Genomic DNA, 18440 nt, shown 5'->3' on the forward strand with positions numbered 1-18440 from the left:
GTAAACAAGGTCAGAAACATTTTGAGCTTTTGACCCACCATTTCTAGAGGTACTTGAAAATGCATTAGATAGGACTCCTTTCTTATTGTAGATTAGGCATTGGCTGATATAAGATTCTGACGGTATGATAAGCTTGAATAAAAATATCATAGTTTCACGGTATCACAATATTGTGGTCAGTGCTCTAAAATATTTTCTTTTTAAATGTCTGGGTAAAAAACAAAAAACTTTCTTCCCTTCGAAAACAATATATTTTATTTTTTGAAAGATTTATGATATTTTGGCGCAGTAAACATGTCAGACTAAATAATTCAAATGAATCATTGACTTCTGCTGTCTTCATTAGTTTCAAAAACACTGATTTCTTTACAATTTAAAACGACATCTTTGGATTTTTTTTCTGCTAGAGATACTGTTGTCCTAAAAAAACAAACAAAAAAGTAAATAAAAAATCTTACACATACCTAAGGAAATTACAGAAAATTTTGGCAATTTTGAAACCTTTACTTCTCCAAAAGTATACCTTGAAAACAGTTACCGTCTCATGTGTATTGTAAGTGATCATGTGGTTGAAAGAATAAAAAAAGGAGCACCACCACCTGCTGTCCAACTACTTCCTTCTTGAAAATTACATCATATCTTGTAGAATTGCCTAGCCAGAAAGAATTTAAAGAACCCCAATTATGATCATTTTGAAAATTATCTTCCATGCAGTGTGTAATACAACTCTAAGTCAATGATAAGATCAAGCTGAGATTTAAATCTGAAAGTGCATAAAACTATTGTCTCTCAAAAGAGTCGAATCAAAGTTGTTTCAACGATTTCAAACATATTCCATGTTAATTTTAACCTTCAAAAAGCTTGCACATGCTGCAGTCAAAAACTTTTGATGAACTAATACTGAATGTATCTGTCATTGTTATTACTAGAAGTTACGTTAAGTAAAGAGAAGTGGCTTGCTTGGTTTGGGACTTGTGGAACTACGCATTGATGGATTTACTCTTCAGTGTTTGGATTTTCAGCAGTGCAAATACTCTGAAAACTGGACTGACATAGTTTCAATCTAGTAAAACTTCTATGCTAAGCAGCTTTGACACAATCTACATTGTAAAAGTACTTTAGAAATAAACATGAACTGAACTGAATTGAAAGTATGCTGGTTTAACTGCATTGCTAATAATGAATTCCATACAAATTTTTGTCTTTGCTTGCATATCAGCATATTGTTGGGGATCCCAAAAAAAAAAAATATGACATTATATAATGCATAACAGGGGCATTTTAAACTTTGTGATCTAAGTTTGGTTTGAAAAAAACAACAAAAACAACAAAATCACAATGTTCTCTTGACAGTCTTGATTCAAACACAAAACCAACAGGAGTTTTGTGGCTTTCAGAGAAGAAAAAAAGTTTCTACTTTTCATAGAAATTTCAATGATATCCTTTCTTTTCATTTATATGTAAATTGTGAAAGCTTATTTTTACAATATTAAAATTAAATATCACAGAAGGCTCATGCATACACCCACCCATACATTCTGCTCAAAGAAATTAGAAAAGTGGAAAAAAGAAACTGAATAAAAACAGTTACACATCTGCCTCATCTTCCAGCCATACCAAAAAAAAAAAAAAAAGACAACGGGTAAGAGTTTTGTGGTAAGATATGAAAATGTACCTCCTACGATTCTTTTCTGATTGACAGATGCAGTTGTACAAGCCACTTCTCTCCTGAAGCGAACGTCCAGATGATTTCTCGATCAGATCAGGCTGTGAGGGCAAAGGTCAGCATAGATAGATCAATTTCCACTTTCAGTCATATTAAAATTGTGCCTAAATGATATAAATTATTTTACAATATGATTTTGTAAAGAAATGACATTCTGTACTTGACCAAAATTAATGCTATAGAGAATAAAAAGTGTCTAAACATGCATATAGGTATCAAAACACAGTGTTGGTGCTGCAAATAAGCATTGTTTACTATTTCTCCATGTTTCCTGTTGTCAATTATGGTTTATTTGTCAAAAATGCAGTTTTGCTTCATATCTGGTGGACAGCTCCACAGCTCATTTGATAAAAATAAATACAAATTGCATGGGTGTTGACATTTAGGAGTATTTAGTGAAAGGAAATTACAAAACATTTGACTGTCTTTTTTGTCATAAACCACTAACTTAATTTAAGGCATATTTTTTATTTATTAAAATTATTTATTTTACCTATGAATTATACCATATCAAATCGACCATATTATACTTTCATTTATCACAATATTACGCTTTTTCTTTCTAACATTTTACCAAGTTTAAAAACTATTCTATCGAGTCTTTCGGACGATTTTGGTTTTGGGGGGAAAGGTCCAGATTCCCGCTCGGTGGGTTGCAACAATTTATAACAAGCTAAATTAACTTGCTAAACACACACAGCAAGACATTTACACCAATATGTATATAGGTAACTAAATTAGACAGTTTAGTAAGTATAATTTACATTAAAATATGATTTTCAAAAACTCACATTTATAGCAATCTGGATATGACTGAGCTGAGTGCTTTGAGCAATGAGGCTTAGAGCAGTGAACAGTTCTCCGTCGCTCCGCTTCTGTACCGCACATGGACGCCGAATTACATCAAAACTTCAGAGCTACAATATTCCTACAATATCACTCAAATAAATTACAATCTTCAGAGCACTAAAAGCGATGAGACTACTAGTCGTGGAAGTCTTGTATCAGCTGTACTGTAGGCTGCTAGCTGTGTGAAATTAGCCTGATCATGGAGGATTGCTGCGCCAACGTCAAAGAGTGATGGAATTATGGGAAAAGTTTTAAAAAGTAGGCTAATACAATTTTATTTTTAAATTTACTGTGTATAATGTAAATGTGTTGTTGTTGTTATATTTATTTTACATTATGGATCCCCAAAAAAATGTTTGTTGACACTTCCGAACAGGTTTTCTGTCTGTCATGTTTCAATGTGGTGAAGTGTCTGCCTACTTTTCAGTACCTCCATGTCTTTTATGGATAAGGTAAGTTAATAATTCTTTACTCTTTTCCTGTAAAAAATAGGGAAGAGGCATGCATTTAGTCCTGATGATCAGAGAGACTAGTTAACAACACATAAACGGTGATCTGCACAAACATTTGTTGTATTTGCAAATGAATTTTATATGCAGAAATTCACATTGTTTTCTGCTGTCTTCTTTTATGACCATAAATATATTATTTAATGTCCATTATGTATTAGTTAGTGCCAAAAAATTGCAATAGGCGACTAAGGCATGTCTGTAATTTCGGATAATTGATGCATCAATTAAATCTTCTGTCTCCCATTTTTTATAACCTCTGCTCTGGAGGCAACGATGCAAATACCAAATCAAATCAGTCATTAATGATTGTAATCTATGTATCAATGTCTAATGTTTATTATGAAACACACAATGTGTGTGTGTACATTCCTTCACAGAAACTCACACAAATTATTCTGGTTTAAAGAATTTATTGATGTTTTGTGCTTAATCCATCTGATAGACTGATGGTTGTTCAGCAACATCAGTGAGACTTTGGATCCTTTTAAATTTGTGCTGCTCCTAAAAGACGGATAAATGGGCAAAAGTAAATTTAAAATTCTCCACACTTAACTGTTAAACATACAAAAGTAAAAATAAATATATACATACTGTATGTCCATGTTTTTTTTTTTTTTTTTTTTTTTTTTTTGCTATCTATGGAAATGTAAATAAATGTCTGACTCACAGCACTGGTAGAGTCTGTTAAGCCTGGTGATGTCATTCTGGCTCATCTGAGTGGACTTGCCCAGCTCAGCGTTATTGTTGGGAATGGGAATCATAGTGGGATATCCGTTCTTGGAGAAAGCATACCTGAAAGCAAGTGACAGTTAGATTACAATCTGGGAGACTTTTGAAAAAAGTTAATCTTGAGCTCACCCACCTCTCGTACTGCATCACAGACTTGTAGTCATAAGGAGTTCCCTGGTTCAGGGTGTTGATTTTATTGAAGTTGTACTTCATGTCTGATGAGAAAACAAAACACATCCAAATCAGTAAACACACTACATAAGAGTATGGGCTCTCCTCAAAGTGTTCTGTGACTGAACATTACCATCAAGGATGTTCTCCCAGATGACCTGGATGTGATTGTCACGGTCACTGCGGGTTTGTTCATGGTTGAAGCCCAGGGCGTGGAGCAGCTCATGCTGAACAGTGCTGTGGTAAAGACAGCCACTTCGGGCCAGAGATACTGTCTGGACATTACCCTGACGGCCAACGTAAGAGTAGCACCTGTAAGATGAACATAATGTCAACATTTATGTGTCACACAGACATTGATATGTTAATGTTTCTCAATAATATTGAAAATAAATGAAAACAGTTCTCATTTCTTGTCATCATTACTGTGAAACATTGTTGGAATATCAAGCCAACTCCATGCGTGTTCAAGAGAAAAGGTCAGGAGAGGTTTTTCTTCAATGACAAAAATATTAGTAATTTATTGGATACAAATGAATAATTCGATGACAGAGCTCTGGGTTACATTACCCCAATGCAATACGAGAATTACATTCAAGAGGTTCGCAACTAACATACATTTCCTGACTTCAGCATATATACACCACCGATCTTAACAGGTGGAGTTTTGGTGTAACGTCACTTGTCAGTCATTGTTCAGTCCTCCATTGGCCGCACCTTCGACATACTTCCTCTTTTTCTACGAATTCTCTGCCCAACAACAAAGTATACATCTTTCTATGTTCTGTGTTCAGTTTTAACACCTCTCTTCAGACAGGAAGTTTCTGCAGAGCTGAATTTAATTTTGGACCCGCATCTATCTACTTCTGCAAAAATGCTAATTAGTATGCACAGCACTCACCCACAACATTAGAAGTTCAGTTAATATATGACCCTTACATGACCAATACAAATAATTGTTTGATTAAAAGAAAAAGAGACAAAAATAATAAAAAGTGGTTCCTATTATCCAATAACATTCATTCTAACTTCTGATGAAGCACATTATGTACTCTAGTTTGTGTTTATCTGATTCAGATTTTGGCTCAGTCACGTACCCGCTGCGAGACTCAATGCTGATGTAGTCTCTTTCATTGCTGCGGCGGAAGAAGCGGATACAAGAGACAGAAGCAAAAGAGTCCAGACCGCGCTGGATGATCTCCAGCTCACGGGAGGCTGAAAGGGCAAAGTTCAGACAGGTTGCTATGGAAATATCTGCCTTGTTTCACACTGACAAGCTTTTGCACTCATTATAAGTCTCGAGTGTTGCATTCAGTTCTTTTCTGAAATCGCCAACAGTCTACCTTTATTGTGTTTGCACTCTAAATGAAGACATAAATCAGAATATTAATGACTTACAGTAGTGGTTGGCGATGACGTAAGGCACATAAATCTTGCCGTCACTGTATTTGGGCCAGAGACAGCTGTAAGAGGTGCAGGGATCAGCGTTTCTCTCATTCACAGCAATGTCATCCAGAAGCTTGGGCTCATCAGCTTCAGGAACTAAAACATGAACAGGTCATTTTGGGTCTTTCAGTGATGAACAGTTGGGATATACTGATGTTGTGAGTTAGTGTTGAGTACGCACTGATGCCTCTGTTGGCTCTATGCAGCAGTTCAGACACAGACAGCTCAGCAGACTCATCCACAGCAGCTATTATAAAAACACATTAACATGTTCAAATGATCCATTACTTCAATCAATCCAACATGCAGCAGCTGTCAGAACTGAACTGTTTCATCCCAAAACTGTCATATGCGCAATAAGAGCTGCTGAAGCGTTACTTACCAGGCTGCATCAGAATTATGCCAAAACACCAGACACAAAATGGACATGGAAAAGAAAGTGACAAGGTCAGACTCATTCATTCATTCATTCATTCATTCATTCATTCATTCATTTTCCTTTAGCTTAGTCCCTTATTTATCAGGGGTCGCCACAGCGGAATGAACCGCCAACTACACCGGCATATGTTTTACACAGTGGATGCCCTTCCAGCCACAACCCAATACTGGGAAAACGGTCATCATATTTCATTCTTCTTTCAGCAGTAATTTAAAGCAATATATTTGTATATATCATTCAGCGTACTGGTGTTGTGTGTGTATGTGTCTTACCATCTCCTCAGCTCTAACAGAGGAGACCAGCATCAGGGCCAACAGGCCGAAAGTCACCTTCATTGCAACCATGGTGTCCAAAGACCTGCGGAAAGAACCAGGGCACAGCTGTTTAGGCAGAATGCCTCAAATAATGGTCAGCTTAAACTCTTGTTCTAATTCATCAACATATCATAACATTTTTGATTCTTGCTTTCTACATGGTCATCATGAGTTGTTAGTTCATTGCAGAGCTCATATAATAAAATGCAGGAAAAAAAAACAAATAGATTTAGGAATGTACTGAGCACTTATTTAAACCACGTATAAAATAACATTATATAACATGATTGGTCGTTTTGCCCATCTTTGACCCAATGGTATTAAATCAGTGCAGCATTTTTAGTGTGAAATCTACATAACATCTTATCAATTACAAATAATAAGAAGACATTATTAAAATCTGATCAAATGAAACAGATTTTTGCTCTACAATTATCTAATTATTTACTATACCTAATTGTGATAAATGTTTTACTTTACTCATTTAACAGTCAGACAATGTGACAGTTTGATAAAATAGAGAGGGAAACATACCAGTTCTGTCGTAGATTTCTAAAGCCAATGCAAAACGTTGACCAGAGGCTTTTATACAGTACCTAGACTGTATCGATGCAACTTTTTCAGATAGTAACACAGTAAACATGCTGACACATGGTTTGAAAGAGAACAGGTGTGAAATTCCCTCATTGGTTGCTCCATAGGTTCATATGTAAGACTGAAACCTGATGAACTGTCTGCCTGTTTCCTTTCTCAGTAGATCATATATTTATTACAGCACTCCAAAAATAATATAAACAAATAATAACAAATAGTTTAACAAAATTGGATGAAAGGTTTAGGATATTTGTATTTTGTATTATACAGAATACATAACATGGCTAATTTAAGGCAATTAAGCATTAAGAATAAAGAGAACAAATCTATCAATAATAAAACTGTATGACATACTGCTTTACTGGGTTATTAAATTAAGTTTCATTCATTCATTTTCCTTTGGCTTAGTCCCTTATTTATCAGAGGTCACCACAGTGGAATGAACCACCAACTATTCTGTCATATGTTTTATGCAGCGGTAACCCTTCCAGCCGCACACACACACACTTATACACTACGGCCAATTTAGTTTATTCAATTCACCTACTGTATAGAACGCACTGTATAGAACCCACAAGAACGCAGGGAGAACATGCAAACTCCACACAGAAATGCCAACTAGCCTAGCCAGGACTCGAACCAGCAACCTTCTTGCTGTGAGGTGACTGTGCTAACCACTGAGCCACTGTGCCACCACTATATTAAATTTGCTTTTCTATGTTTTACTTCTTTCTTTTTTAGGTAATACACATTGTAAAAATATGATCAAATAAACTTAGCAGCATGTTTTAGTTCATTGAAACTGATCAAACTAAGTCAATCATGTTCTAAGATTGAACTAATTTTATAAGATACGCATGCTGTTTTACATCAGTTTAACATTTATAAATTCAATGGACTCATAAGATTAAGTTGATTCAGCCTAAAAATATAAGACAACAGGACTTTTTTTTACAGTGAGGCAATGTCTTACTGTTTTCATTTTGTCACCGGTCTGATATATAAATATGGGAATGTTTTCTTCCTTTTTTTGATAGATTATACATCTAATCTGCTTTTGTTTAAGCAAATATTTCTGTGTTAATTGAAAATCTAAAAAATAGATCTAAAATAGATTGAAAAACACTGAATTTTAAAGAATCTAAGCTACCACTAAATGCTCCTAAATGGAAGAAAAAAGCTGGATTTTGAAGGATCTAAACTGCAGTATCTCTAGTAAATCTGAGTTTTTGAGGCCAAAGGGTAAATGAGTCGATTAGATTATTACTCTAAACTGCAACAGAAAACTAAAGGTTCTGGCCCCTCTCCGGCTACCGAGTCTGGCCTACGCTTTGTAATGACAACTGCATAAGAACATACATACTGTAGTGCATCTGTATTCGCAACAAAGAGGTGAAGAGGTTGAGATTTGAGTCACGACTACCATTTCAGAGCCTGTTGAGATCAACACCATTCAAATCTTCAGCATTTTGGACTCAGGTTTATGAATCTTAATACCAAATTTAATATGTAATGGAATCATGTTAATCTTGCTTTATGTTTTGCTTTTCTCAAACCACAAAGGTCAAAAACATGGTCACAGAGCAACAAGGGAATGTACATCCTTAATGATCAGAGCGATTAACAACTAAATAGCTTGTCCCAATTAATGCAGTACACCATGAGCTTGTTTACTTAGCACTCAACTGTCTGAGTCTATGTGAAGTTTATAAGGTTACTTTTTCATTCAGTGCTGGAGTCTGAAACATCCACCACATCCATCTACATTCAGTAACTAAATCTGTAATAATTGAGTGCATCAAGTGTGAAGCATTGTACATTTTTTTGGTCAAAAAGTGTGTCGTCTGGATATTTAAAGTGCACTCTCTATTTTTGGGATTCTAAACATATTACTCAAGTAGGAAACGGAATAGTACATAAACACAGACATTTTGAAAGCAGCTTATTTAAAACATAATAATAAACCAGTAATGGTAGATTGTGGCTGTTAAAAACATTTAAGTCAATTAAAATATAATTAGATAATAATGTAAAACTAGAAATTCAGCAATATTATTAATATATTTTCACAATAACTTTCGATGTTTTTGTGATTAAAAGCAGGGGTGAGAGTAAATTAATCTATTTATTTCTTATATGATTAGATATGAAGATGGTGAATGAGTACCTTGGCTCTAGAAGTCAAACAAAAAAAAATAAGGCCAAGAATCTGGGTTACTCTGGAGTCAGATCTGAGTTTCAGTAGTCATGTCAAAGCAGTATCAGCATCATCCTAAAAAACATTGCAAGTTTATTAGATGTTTTGTTTCCAGTGAGAAACTTGTTCATGCTTTTATCACCAGCAGGGCGGATTACTGTAATGGCATCCTCATCAGCCTTCCCAAAAAGACAGCTGCAACTTATCCAGAACACTGCTGCCAGAATTCTGACCAGAACCAGAAAATCACATCACATCACACCTGTTCTCAGGTCTTTACACTGGCTGCCTGTTACATTCAGAATAGTTTTTAAAGTATTATTACTTGTCTATAAATCACTAAATGGCCTAGGACCTCAATACATTACAGATATGCTGACTGAATACAAACTTAACAGATCACTCAGATCTTTAAGATCCTATAAACTAGAAATTCCAAGAGTCCAGTCAAAGCAGGGTGACCCTGGGTGACACCCACCGCTGCTAGAATCAGCTTCTATAAATGATCAGATGTGCTCCAACATTAGGCACATTTAAATCAAGACTGAAAACACATCTGTTTAGCTGTGCCTTTACTGAATGAGCACTGTGCTACCTCCCACAGGTCGCACTATTATGTCTTTCTTTTCTTTTAAGACCTCTTTTAACATATTTTTATTTGTTTTTCATTTGTTTTTAATAATTTGTATTCTTTGTTTTTATTTTCTTATCTTGTCTCTTTATTCCTGTTTATGTTAAGCACTTTAATTACCATTGTGTATGATATATGCTATGTAAACAAACTTTCATTGCCTTGCCTTATTTATTACGCTGTTGCATTAAAAAAATAAATCACACTCATTCAGTCTTAACAATGCTCTTGTTAAAAATGTAGAGACTTACTGTGGATCAGCAGTTTTTAGACTCAGAATTGTGGAGTTTTGTATTTGACAGTGGGGGATTTAACAGCTGGCAACAAGGGCTGAGAATAAGTTCAATGTTCAACAACACTGTCTCCTTTCTGTGTATATGGACATGATGCCAGTAACTCAAAAGATTAATTCAATATAAATCTTGTAAAATCAGCTGACAAAGGATTTTATTTTCTCTTTATTGGTGATTCAAGTATGCACAGAATTTAACACCATCCATAATCCACCGGTAACCTTTTTGTACTTTCAGATGTAAGGCATGGGTGCTGAAGCCAAGTTCTGTTGCTCCTATGAATGACAATAGCATTAAGGTTAAATTGATGAAATACTCATTTTCTAGTACTATATTTTTTCATTTAAAATAAGCCTTACATTTACATGGCTTTTGGTCAGGCAATTAAATGTTTATAACATCTATTCAAATACAACAAACATAATAGATATTTTTTGCAGGCACATTATGATTTCTAGAATTATTAATCTGCAGAATGTTTTGAGTCACTTACAGCACTGGTAGAGCCTGTTGATTCGGATGATGTCGTTCTGGCTCATCTCAGTAGATGTGCCCAGCGCAGCATTATTATTAGGAATGGGAATCATAGTGGGGAGGCCATTCTTAGAGAAAGCATATCTAATAAAGCAAGTGGCACAAATTCAGTTAGTTTCAACTTAGTACATCATACACAAAGAGAAACCTCATCTCACCCACCTCTCGTACTGCATCACAGAGCTGTAGTCATAAGGAGTTCCCTGGTTTAAGGTGTTGATTTTGTTGAAGTTGTACTTCATGTCTGATGAGTAAGCAAAACATTTATTGTTGATCCAACGAATGTAATGAACATGATATTTAAAGTTTACTGACATTATATTGAGATGAACATTACCATCAAGGATGTTCTCCCAGATGACCTGGATGTGATTATCACGGTCGTTACGGGTTTGTTCATGGTTGAAGCCCAGAGCGTGGAGCAGCTCATGCTGAACAGTGCTGTGGTAAAGACAGCCACTGCGGGCCAGAGACACTGTCTGTGCATAACCCTGACGGCCAACATATGAGTAGCATCTGTAAGATAAAGATGCAAGATGATACCTCTTTATGTAACTGCATTCTGAATGTAATTCTGATGAAATTCTGATCATGTCGTTAGTCCCACGATGCTCATGCAAACCTTAATTTTGACTTTTGTGTTGTCTCTTTGCATTAGGTTTAAGATCTGTCACGTACCCGCTGCGAGATTCAATGCTGATGTAGTCTCTCTCATTGCCGCGAGGGAAGAAGCGGATACAAGTACTGTAAGAGAAAGAGTCCAGTCCACGCTGGATGATCTCCAGCTCACGGGAGGCTGAAAGGGCAAAAGTCAGAGGTTGCTACTATGAAAAGGTAATTTTTTTTCATTATTAATGGAATCCGAGAGAATGAGTTTTGTTTTTCTGTTAAACACAAGAGAAGATATTTTGAGTAATGTTGATGTAAGTCGATGGTTACCGGTTTACAAATCTTTTCTTTTGTGTTTGACAGGAGAAAAAGTAATTCAGGTTTATAAGTGGGGGTGAATGTGACAGAATTGTCTTTTTGTTTGTGAACTGTCCCTTTAATTTAGCATTCTAAAGGCATTTTCATGCATTCAGCAAGAGTTCTGTATTTGGCCTACTTTTTTTCTGTGTAATTAATGACTTACAGTAGTGGTTGGCGATGACGTAAGGCACATAAATCTTGCCATCACTGTATTTGGGCCAGAGACAGCCGTAGGAGGTGCAGGGATCAGCATTTTTCTCATTCACAGCAATGTCGTCCAGGAGCTTGGGCTCATCAGCTTCAGGAACTAAAACATGAACAGGTCATTTTGGGTCTTTCAGTAATGAACAGTTGAGATATACTGATGTGTATTGCTGAGTAAGTGTTGTATACGCACTGATGCCTCTGTTGGCTCTATGCAGCAGTTCAGACACAGACAGCTGAGCTATTATAAAAAACAAGTCAACACATTCACCAATGAACCATTGCTTCAGTTAAAAAGAAAATCTCAATATTTGTTGTTTCATTTGTTTCTTCTAAAACGCTTTTACATTCTCTTTGCTAAATTAGGTAAGTAGCTAAATTAGGCATTTCACTTACCAGGCTGGATGTGAGTTATGCCAGAACACCCAACACAAAATGGATAATAAATATTAGGTAATGTCAAAACATTTTTTGCATATTATTTTATATTATAGTATACAAAACCATGCATCGTTTACAAATTTTTATAGGTGTGTACAAATGATTGTTTTACCTTTCCTTCAGCTGAGTAGACCAACATCAGGGCCAAAAGGCCAAAAGTCACTTTTGTCACAAACATGGTGTCCAGAGACCTGTGGAGGGGATCAGGGAACAGAATTTACAGATCACAGATAAGTTTGTCATGAGAAATCTGGGTATTGAACTGAATTCATTATAATTCATAAAAAATATAATAATAATAATAATAATATATAATTGTAAAATAAAAAGTATACTTGTACACCATAACCTTATTAAATGGCACCCAACCTATTCAAGTTTCCATTTAATACCTTTCTTTCGTTGTAAACAATATAAACAATGAAAAACTTACCACTATTCTCACCTCAGTACCTTAAAGTTCATGGGGCAACTTATTTTATACTCCGGTGGGAGTTAGTATCAAAATGATCTTTACAAATATGGGCAAAAGAGTTTGTTTAACCTTGTTTGAAAAAGAACAGGTGTGCAGTTCCCCTCACAGGAGCACATGTCAAAAACAACTCTTACGAAAGCTTTAAAACTGTATTGTATGTGAGTTTTTGGACAAAGGGAAAGTGTAAACCTCAAGAAACATTTTTTTAGGAATGTACCCTGGCCCCTTTAATAAAAAACTGTAAGAATTATAGAATAAGAAGAGTATTATTATTCTTATTTCATATTCTGTTAATCAACACACACTTTTATGTACCCGTCGGACACTGAATACTAATGCAGTCTATTTTAAGTATGCAGCTCCTGATACAGAAGCTGGATTTATCAGAAGAATTCAGACTATTAAAGTCAGACTGACTCTGCATTATTTTTTGCAAACAAAAACTACAATAATATCAATAACTATAAAGTTTTTACAATACTGGTTTTCATATAGAAATATTGGAGTTCACACTACAAATAATAACAACATAGTAAAGCATTCATTCTTTTTCTTATCGGCTTAGTCCCTTTATTAATCCGGGGTCACCACAGCGGAATGAACCGCCAACTTATCCAGCACATGTTTTACACAGTGGATGTCCTTCAAGCCACAAACCATCACTGGGAAACATCCATTTACACTCATTCACACACATACACAACAGACAATTTTAGCTTACCCAATTCACCTGTACCGCATGTCTTTGGACTTGTAGGAGAAACCAGAGCACCCGGAGGAAACCCACACACACGCTGTGAGAGCATGCAAACTCCTCACAGAAATGCCAACTGACCCAGCCGAAACTCAAACCAGCGACTTCTAGCTGAGGCGAAAGCACTACCCACTGCGCTACCGCGTCACCCACAGTAAAACAATGTTATTTTAATTTTCTTTTTCTCCATCTGATGAATAACACTTTCATTGGCAACCAATCAGAGTCAGTCTATTAGTCTACATTTCAAGAGTTCACACTTAGCTGATGATTGATTATAAGCAAGTTTGGCATGCTGTCCCGGGAGAGAGCCCTGAGCTCGAAGGTTCTTGAGCCCTGGGCTCCCTCCCGTTTGGAGGAAGAGAGGGGAGCCTCGAGCTCAGGTAGATCTCGACAACTCCCCTTTTTATAATAGCTAAAGATTAAGATTGAAGGCTATTAAAAGATATGCTGCATTATTAGATTACCTGTATTGAAATTTAGATTTAACGATTAACTTGTTGTACATGTTTTTGAAATGTGGGAGGAAACCGGAGAACCCGGGGAAAACCCACGCAAGCACGGGAAGAACATGCAAACTACACACAGAAACGACCACCGGCCTGTTAAGGAACTAGAACCGGTGACGTTCTTGCTGTGAGGCGACAGTGCTAGTCACTGAGCCACCGTGCTGCCCTATGGAGGGAAAGGTGAAAAGGTAGGGGTGGAAGGGGGGATTCTTCAAATCGAAGATGACTGTAGTGAGAAAACCCTGGCTCTTTATAGTGGTTAGGAATGGCCTGATTGGTGGATCAAGCATGCTAATGCAGGACCAGCCGTGTTCAATCATAATCACGTGCTCCTCTCGAAATTAGTTTATGAATAAACTTCACTTCAAGAGTTCACACTTAGCTGATGATTGATTATAAGCAAGTTTGGCATGCTGTCCCGGGAGAGAGCCCTGAGCTCGAAGGTTCTTGAGCCCTGGGCTCCCTCCCGTTTGGAGGAAGAGAGGGGAGCCTCGAGCTCAGGTAGATCTCGACAACTCCCCAAAATGCTCCGCTCGGGACAGCAGCCGCGTATTTGAAGAACCCCCCAAAAGGCACAGGAGATTAATGCCATATCCGGCTGCTGAAAAGTAATACAGAAATAGCTTGGAGGAGCAACAGAGACTGGTGTGGGTGTAAAAATTAACTGAAGGTGCTTATGTATGACTATGTGTGCCCCCGGGTCCTGTTAATTGTAAGGACCAGCGGGAGAGTGAGTGGGGTAAGTGTAAAGGTTTAAAACATATGTGGTGAGTTTCGTAAAGGTTTAGTATAGTAGTGATGGAAAATGAAGCTGTAAGGTTCTGCGGAGCTGTAGCTGCAGATGAGAAGCGGTTAACTGATTAACCGCTTTGGCAGTCCAATGGGGAGTGTGTCAGTAATGGCATGGATAATTAGTAGTGTGCGTGAGCTCCGGTGGAGCGACACTGCTGCAGCAGTGGTGCAGGGGGGATGCAGCTCGGCTGAGCGTCTCTGCGACTGCAGAGGTGCGATGGTAGTCAGTACTAAGGGGAAGAATACGCTCCTGCAGCAGCGTTTTAACTGCTTTAGCAGTGCTGGGAGTGACAGAAGTGGTATAAGTGTAATGGAAGTGTGCATGAGCTCCAGCAGAGCGTCACTGCTGCAGCAGTGGTGCAGGGGATGTAAATGATGCTCGGCTGAGCGTCTCTGCTGCTGCAGAGGTGCAATGGAAGTCAGTATTTGTAAGGGAAATACGCCTCCGCAGGGACGTTTAACTGCTTTAGCAGTGCTGGAGAGTGTATCAGTATTGGGTTGCTAAATGAAAGTGTATATGCGCTCGCTGAGCGTCACTGCTGCGGCAGTGATGTGGAGGGGAGTGATGCTCGGCTGAGCGTCTCTGCGACTGCAGAGGTGCGGTGGTAGTCAGTCCTAAGGGGAAGAATACGCTTCTGCAGCAGCGTTTTAACTGCTTTAGCAGTGCTGGGAGTGACAGAAGTGGTATAAGTGTAATGGAAGTGTGCATGAGCTCCAGCAGAGCGTCACTGCTGCAGCAGTGGTGCAGGGGATGTAAATGATGCTCGGCTGAGCGTCTCTGCTGCTGCAGAGGTGCAATGGAAGTCAGTATCTGGAAGGTAAATACGCCTCCGCAGAGACGTTTAACTGCTTTGGCAGTGCTGGAGAGTGTATCAGTAGTGGATTGCTAAGTGGAAGTGTATATGCGCTTGCTAAGCGTCACTACTGCGGCAGTGATGTAGAGGGGAGTGATGCTCGGCTGAGCGTCTCTGCGGCTGCAGAGGTGCGGTGAAAGTCAGTTTCTAAAGGGAAGTGCGCTTTGGAGAGCTGATTAACAGCGGTGTAGCAGATAGGAATCAGGCACAGTAGAGCAACTCTGTGGCTGCAGGGGTGCATAGGTATTCAGAGTCTGGTGCATTATATGTGTGAAAGCAATACATGTTCCCGCTAAGCCTTTACAGCTGTATTATAGCGGGGAGTGTGGTGATGGAAAATAAATTGATACTACAATGCAATGTAATTGAGTGGAGCTGCTGTAAAGGTGTGATGGTGGTCAGTATGTAAGCAATACGAGTTCCCGCTAAGCCTTTATGGCTATATTGTTGCGGGGAGTGTGGTGATGGAAAATAAATTGATGCTACAATGCAATGTAATTAAGCGGAGCTGCTGTAGAGGTGTAATTGTAGTCAGTATGGAAGCAATACGAGTTCCCGCTACGCCTTTACGGCTGTATTATTGCGGCGGAGTGTGATAATGGTAAAAAATTTTTTTTTTTTTTTTTTTTTTTTTTTTTGAAAAGTGTACATGTGAGCTCTTAAAGAACTTCACTGCTGTGGCAGTGGGAGCTTGGGGCTACCCCTGTGGGAGTCCGAGCTGCGGAGAATGAGTGCAAGTGAAATTGAAAAATTATGAAGAGGAAGAGAAGGGAAGTTTAATAAAATAAAAAGGAAAGTTTAGTAAAAATGAGTCCTATGCAACTAAGACAGAAAGTAGGAAGAACAGACAGAGTCGTGCTGCTTGGAAACTAGGTTGAAGTCTGCAACCGAGAATCAGCTGGGCTTCTCTGAGGAAATATTGGCTGAGGCAAATTGAGGATTTAGAGGTGTTAGAGGACCAATGACAGAGTTTATATCTGTTGTTGGAAGACTGTTCAGGCAGGGCGTCACTGCTGCAGCATTGGTGCAGGGGAAAAAATAATCTCAGCAGAGCTTCTCTGCAGTTACAGAAGTGCAATAAAATCAGTGGTGCAGAGAATTAAGGCTAAACAGCCGTCTCTGCAGTTGCAGCTCAGGCAAAGCTTAACTGTTGCAGCAGTGGTGCAGAGGGAGAATAAGGCTCGGCAAAGCGTCTCTGCAGTAGCAGAGGTGCAGAGGTACTCAGTATTAGCGCCTCACACGGAAATACTAAGTACTATTAGCAGTGATATTTAGAGATGAAAGTGATAAAAGGGCTCAGCTAGAGCGTCACTGCAGTTGCAGTGATGTTAATGGGGTGTATAGTTAAGTGGAGCACCTAAACAGTCGATATTAGTAAGTTTTGAGTGCTCCCGCAGGGACGTTAAATACTGCCTTTAGTGATATGTAAAGATGAAGGTGAATAAGGCATATGCTAGAGGTTCACTGCGGTAGCAGTGGTGCTTTGGGTGTGCAACTCTGCGGAGCATTTCTGCGGCTGCAGTGGTGTAGTGGGCCAGTATGGAGACAACTTGTGCTCCCGCAGAAGCATTTACTGCTGTATTAGTGCGGGGAGTGCAACGATAGTGGTATTTAGAAAATTTGTAAGTGTATGCAAGCTCATTTAGAACGTTCCTGTTGCAGCAACTGAAACTCAAGACAACCCCTGAATTGGTCGGAGCTGTGGTGAATGAAAGTGAATAGAAGTATAGGATAGTTTAAATTTGGAGAGAAAAAGTTAAAGCTAGAAAAACAGGGAAGGGTAGTGAAGGAGCTCCTATGTTAAATAGGAAGGGAAATAGGAAGGAAATGACAGAGTCATACTTCATACCCAATAATGCATGATGGTGGAAGTTGGCTGGAGATGATCGGCTGGGCTTCCCCGAGGTGTTATTGCTCTTCTGTGGTGTAAAAATGCTAAGAGGTTTAGAACCAGGGCCGGAGTGGGACACCTTTTCAGCTCTGGAGTTTCAAGCCTCAGACCAGCCCACCTCAGTTCACGACTGACTATATTAAAATAAGTAAATAAATATTTCCAAATCAGTTTCTAATGGCACTATCATTTTTTTTTTTTTTTTTTTTTTTTTTTTTATAATGAATAAAAAGGCTGTGGTCAAGTAAATGAATTAAAAAAGTGTCACTGCTGAGAGCAACAGATTCTGGAGCTAGGGACACCGGCCCTCGCGGCCAAAAAAAACGGACCGGCCCACCGGGAATTCTCCCGGTCCTCCCGATTAGTCAATCCGGGCCTGTTTAGAACAGGTGTGTGGGGGAACGGATATCATCCTGCATCCCTTCATCCTGCGAAGATAGATCAGATATGGTTAGGTGTATCGTTGGATTGAAATGTCATACTTAGTTCAGAAGACTTAAATTAAAAAGGCTAGTGTGAATATGGCATCGAGGGTGTGGGCTATGTGAGTGGAAAAGTGTCATTTGCAAAGAGTGTAAATGTATTTAGAAATGGATGTGGAGTGTAATAGGTTGGATGAGGGTCAGCTTCTGCAACCAGCTGACATGATCTCTGAAATGAGAAAAACAAGAGAGAATCAGAAATGACATTACAACATGGTACATGTATGGCAAACACAATGAATTATTTTAGCTGATAACCATGCGGGGCGTCTTAATAAGAGCATGGGCAACTAAGTGTGGAAGTGCCTTTGTTAATGCATGGTACGAAGCCTCATTGTCGCAACGAGCAAAGATAGTAGAGGTAGGCATTTGTCCCTCCTAAGGATAGCATATTAATTGGGAAATCTGCTCGGCTAGTGGTCCTGATGTACCTCTTGAAGACAGGGTAGGTGGAATTATAGTGGAGTTTAAACCCCTTGGTTTGTATCTAATGCAGAGTCAATTGATGAAACATCAGACATGTCAGAAATGTCCTCCTCTCATTCGTGGAAGTCAAAGCGGGAAGTTTGTTTCTTTGCTGTTTTCACATCTAACCAACTTGCCATTATAAGCTTATGGCTTATAAGTGTATGGA

At 38.3% G+C, this 18440-nt stretch overlaps 2 protein-coding genes and 1 long non-coding RNA gene across 5 annotated transcripts; 1 reads left to right on the plus strand and 2 right to left on the minus strand.

Annotated features, from left to right (window-relative positions):
- Positions 1-2349: 2349 nt before the first annotated feature.
- Positions 2350-11269, plus strand: LOC141375413 (uncharacterized). The gene is made up of 5 exons (XR_012383426.1): positions 2350-2833; positions 2952-3027; positions 5065-5880; positions 5958-6280; positions 11094-11269. It is a non-coding gene; the product is annotated as an uncharacterized lncRNA (long non-coding RNA).
- c6ast4 (six-cysteine containing astacin protease 4) lies at positions 3481-6746 on the minus strand. Of its 2 annotated transcripts, NM_001025180.1 has the most exon segments (10): positions 3481-3588; positions 3755-3879; positions 3950-4031; positions 4121-4299; positions 5085-5202; positions 5386-5529; positions 5615-5680; positions 5816-5825; positions 6145-6229; positions 6721-6746. In NM_001025180.1, coding segments are annotated over 9 exon segments (798 nt in total). In that variant the 5' UTR covers positions 6217-6229; positions 6721-6746; the 3' UTR covers positions 3481-3586.
- Positions 10054-12517, minus strand: c6ast3 (six-cysteine containing astacin protease 3). 2 transcript variants are annotated; one of them, NM_001013526.2, is made up of 10 exons: positions 12483-12500; positions 12162-12240; positions 12005-12008; positions 11802-11849; positions 11568-11711; positions 11114-11231; positions 10773-10951; positions 10598-10679; positions 10395-10519; positions 10054-10176 (listed from the first exon to the last, which is right to left on the minus strand). In NM_001013526.2, coding segments are annotated over exons 2-10 (768 nt in total). In that variant the 5' UTR covers positions 12228-12240; positions 12483-12500; the 3' UTR covers positions 10054-10174. The 2 variants fall into 2 exon arrangements, with proteins under 2 accessions (NP_001013544.2, XP_068078391.1); XM_068222290.1 differs by lacking the exon at positions 10054-10176 and having other exon boundaries at positions 10387-10519; positions 12483-12517.
- Positions 12518-18440: the final 5923 nt, after the last annotated feature.

This window comes from Danio rerio, chromosome 7 (genome assembly GCF_049306965.1).
Source record: "Danio rerio strain Tuebingen ecotype United States chromosome 7, GRCz12tu, whole genome shotgun sequence".
In the NCBI taxonomy this organism is placed as follows: domain Eukaryota; kingdom Metazoa; phylum Chordata; class Actinopteri; order Cypriniformes; family Danionidae; genus Danio; species Danio rerio.

What these genes read in the sequence shown, in the direction of transcription:
- c6ast4 (XM_009303326.5), bottom strand. Translation starts at nt 6,216, where the DNA reads ATGGTTGCAATGAAGGTGACTTTCGGCCTGTTGGCCCTGATGCTGGTC. An exon ending in CGTCATCGCCAACCACTACT is followed by an intron (nt 5,203 to 5,385) that starts GTAAGTCATTAA and finishes TTGCCCTTTCAG; the next exon opens with CCTCCCGTGAGCTGGAGATC. An exon ending in TCTGTGATGCAGTACGAGAG is followed by an intron (nt 3,880 to 3,949) that starts GTGGGTGAGCTC and finishes ACTTGCTTTCAG; the next exon opens with GTATGCTTTCTCCAAGAACG.
- c6ast3 (XM_068222290.1), bottom strand. Translation starts at nt 12,227, where the DNA reads ATGTTTGTGACAAAAGTGACTTTTGGCCTTTTGGCCCTGATGTTGGTC. An exon ending in CTGGGAGAACATCCTTGATG is followed by an intron (nt 10,680 to 10,772) that starts GTAATGTTCATC and finishes CTTACTCATCAG; the next exon opens with ACATGAAGTACAACTTCAAC. An exon ending in TCTGTGATGCAGTACGAGAG is followed by an intron (nt 10,520 to 10,597) that starts GTGGGTGAGATG and finishes TTGCTTTATTAG; the next exon opens with ATATGCTTTCTCTAAGAATG.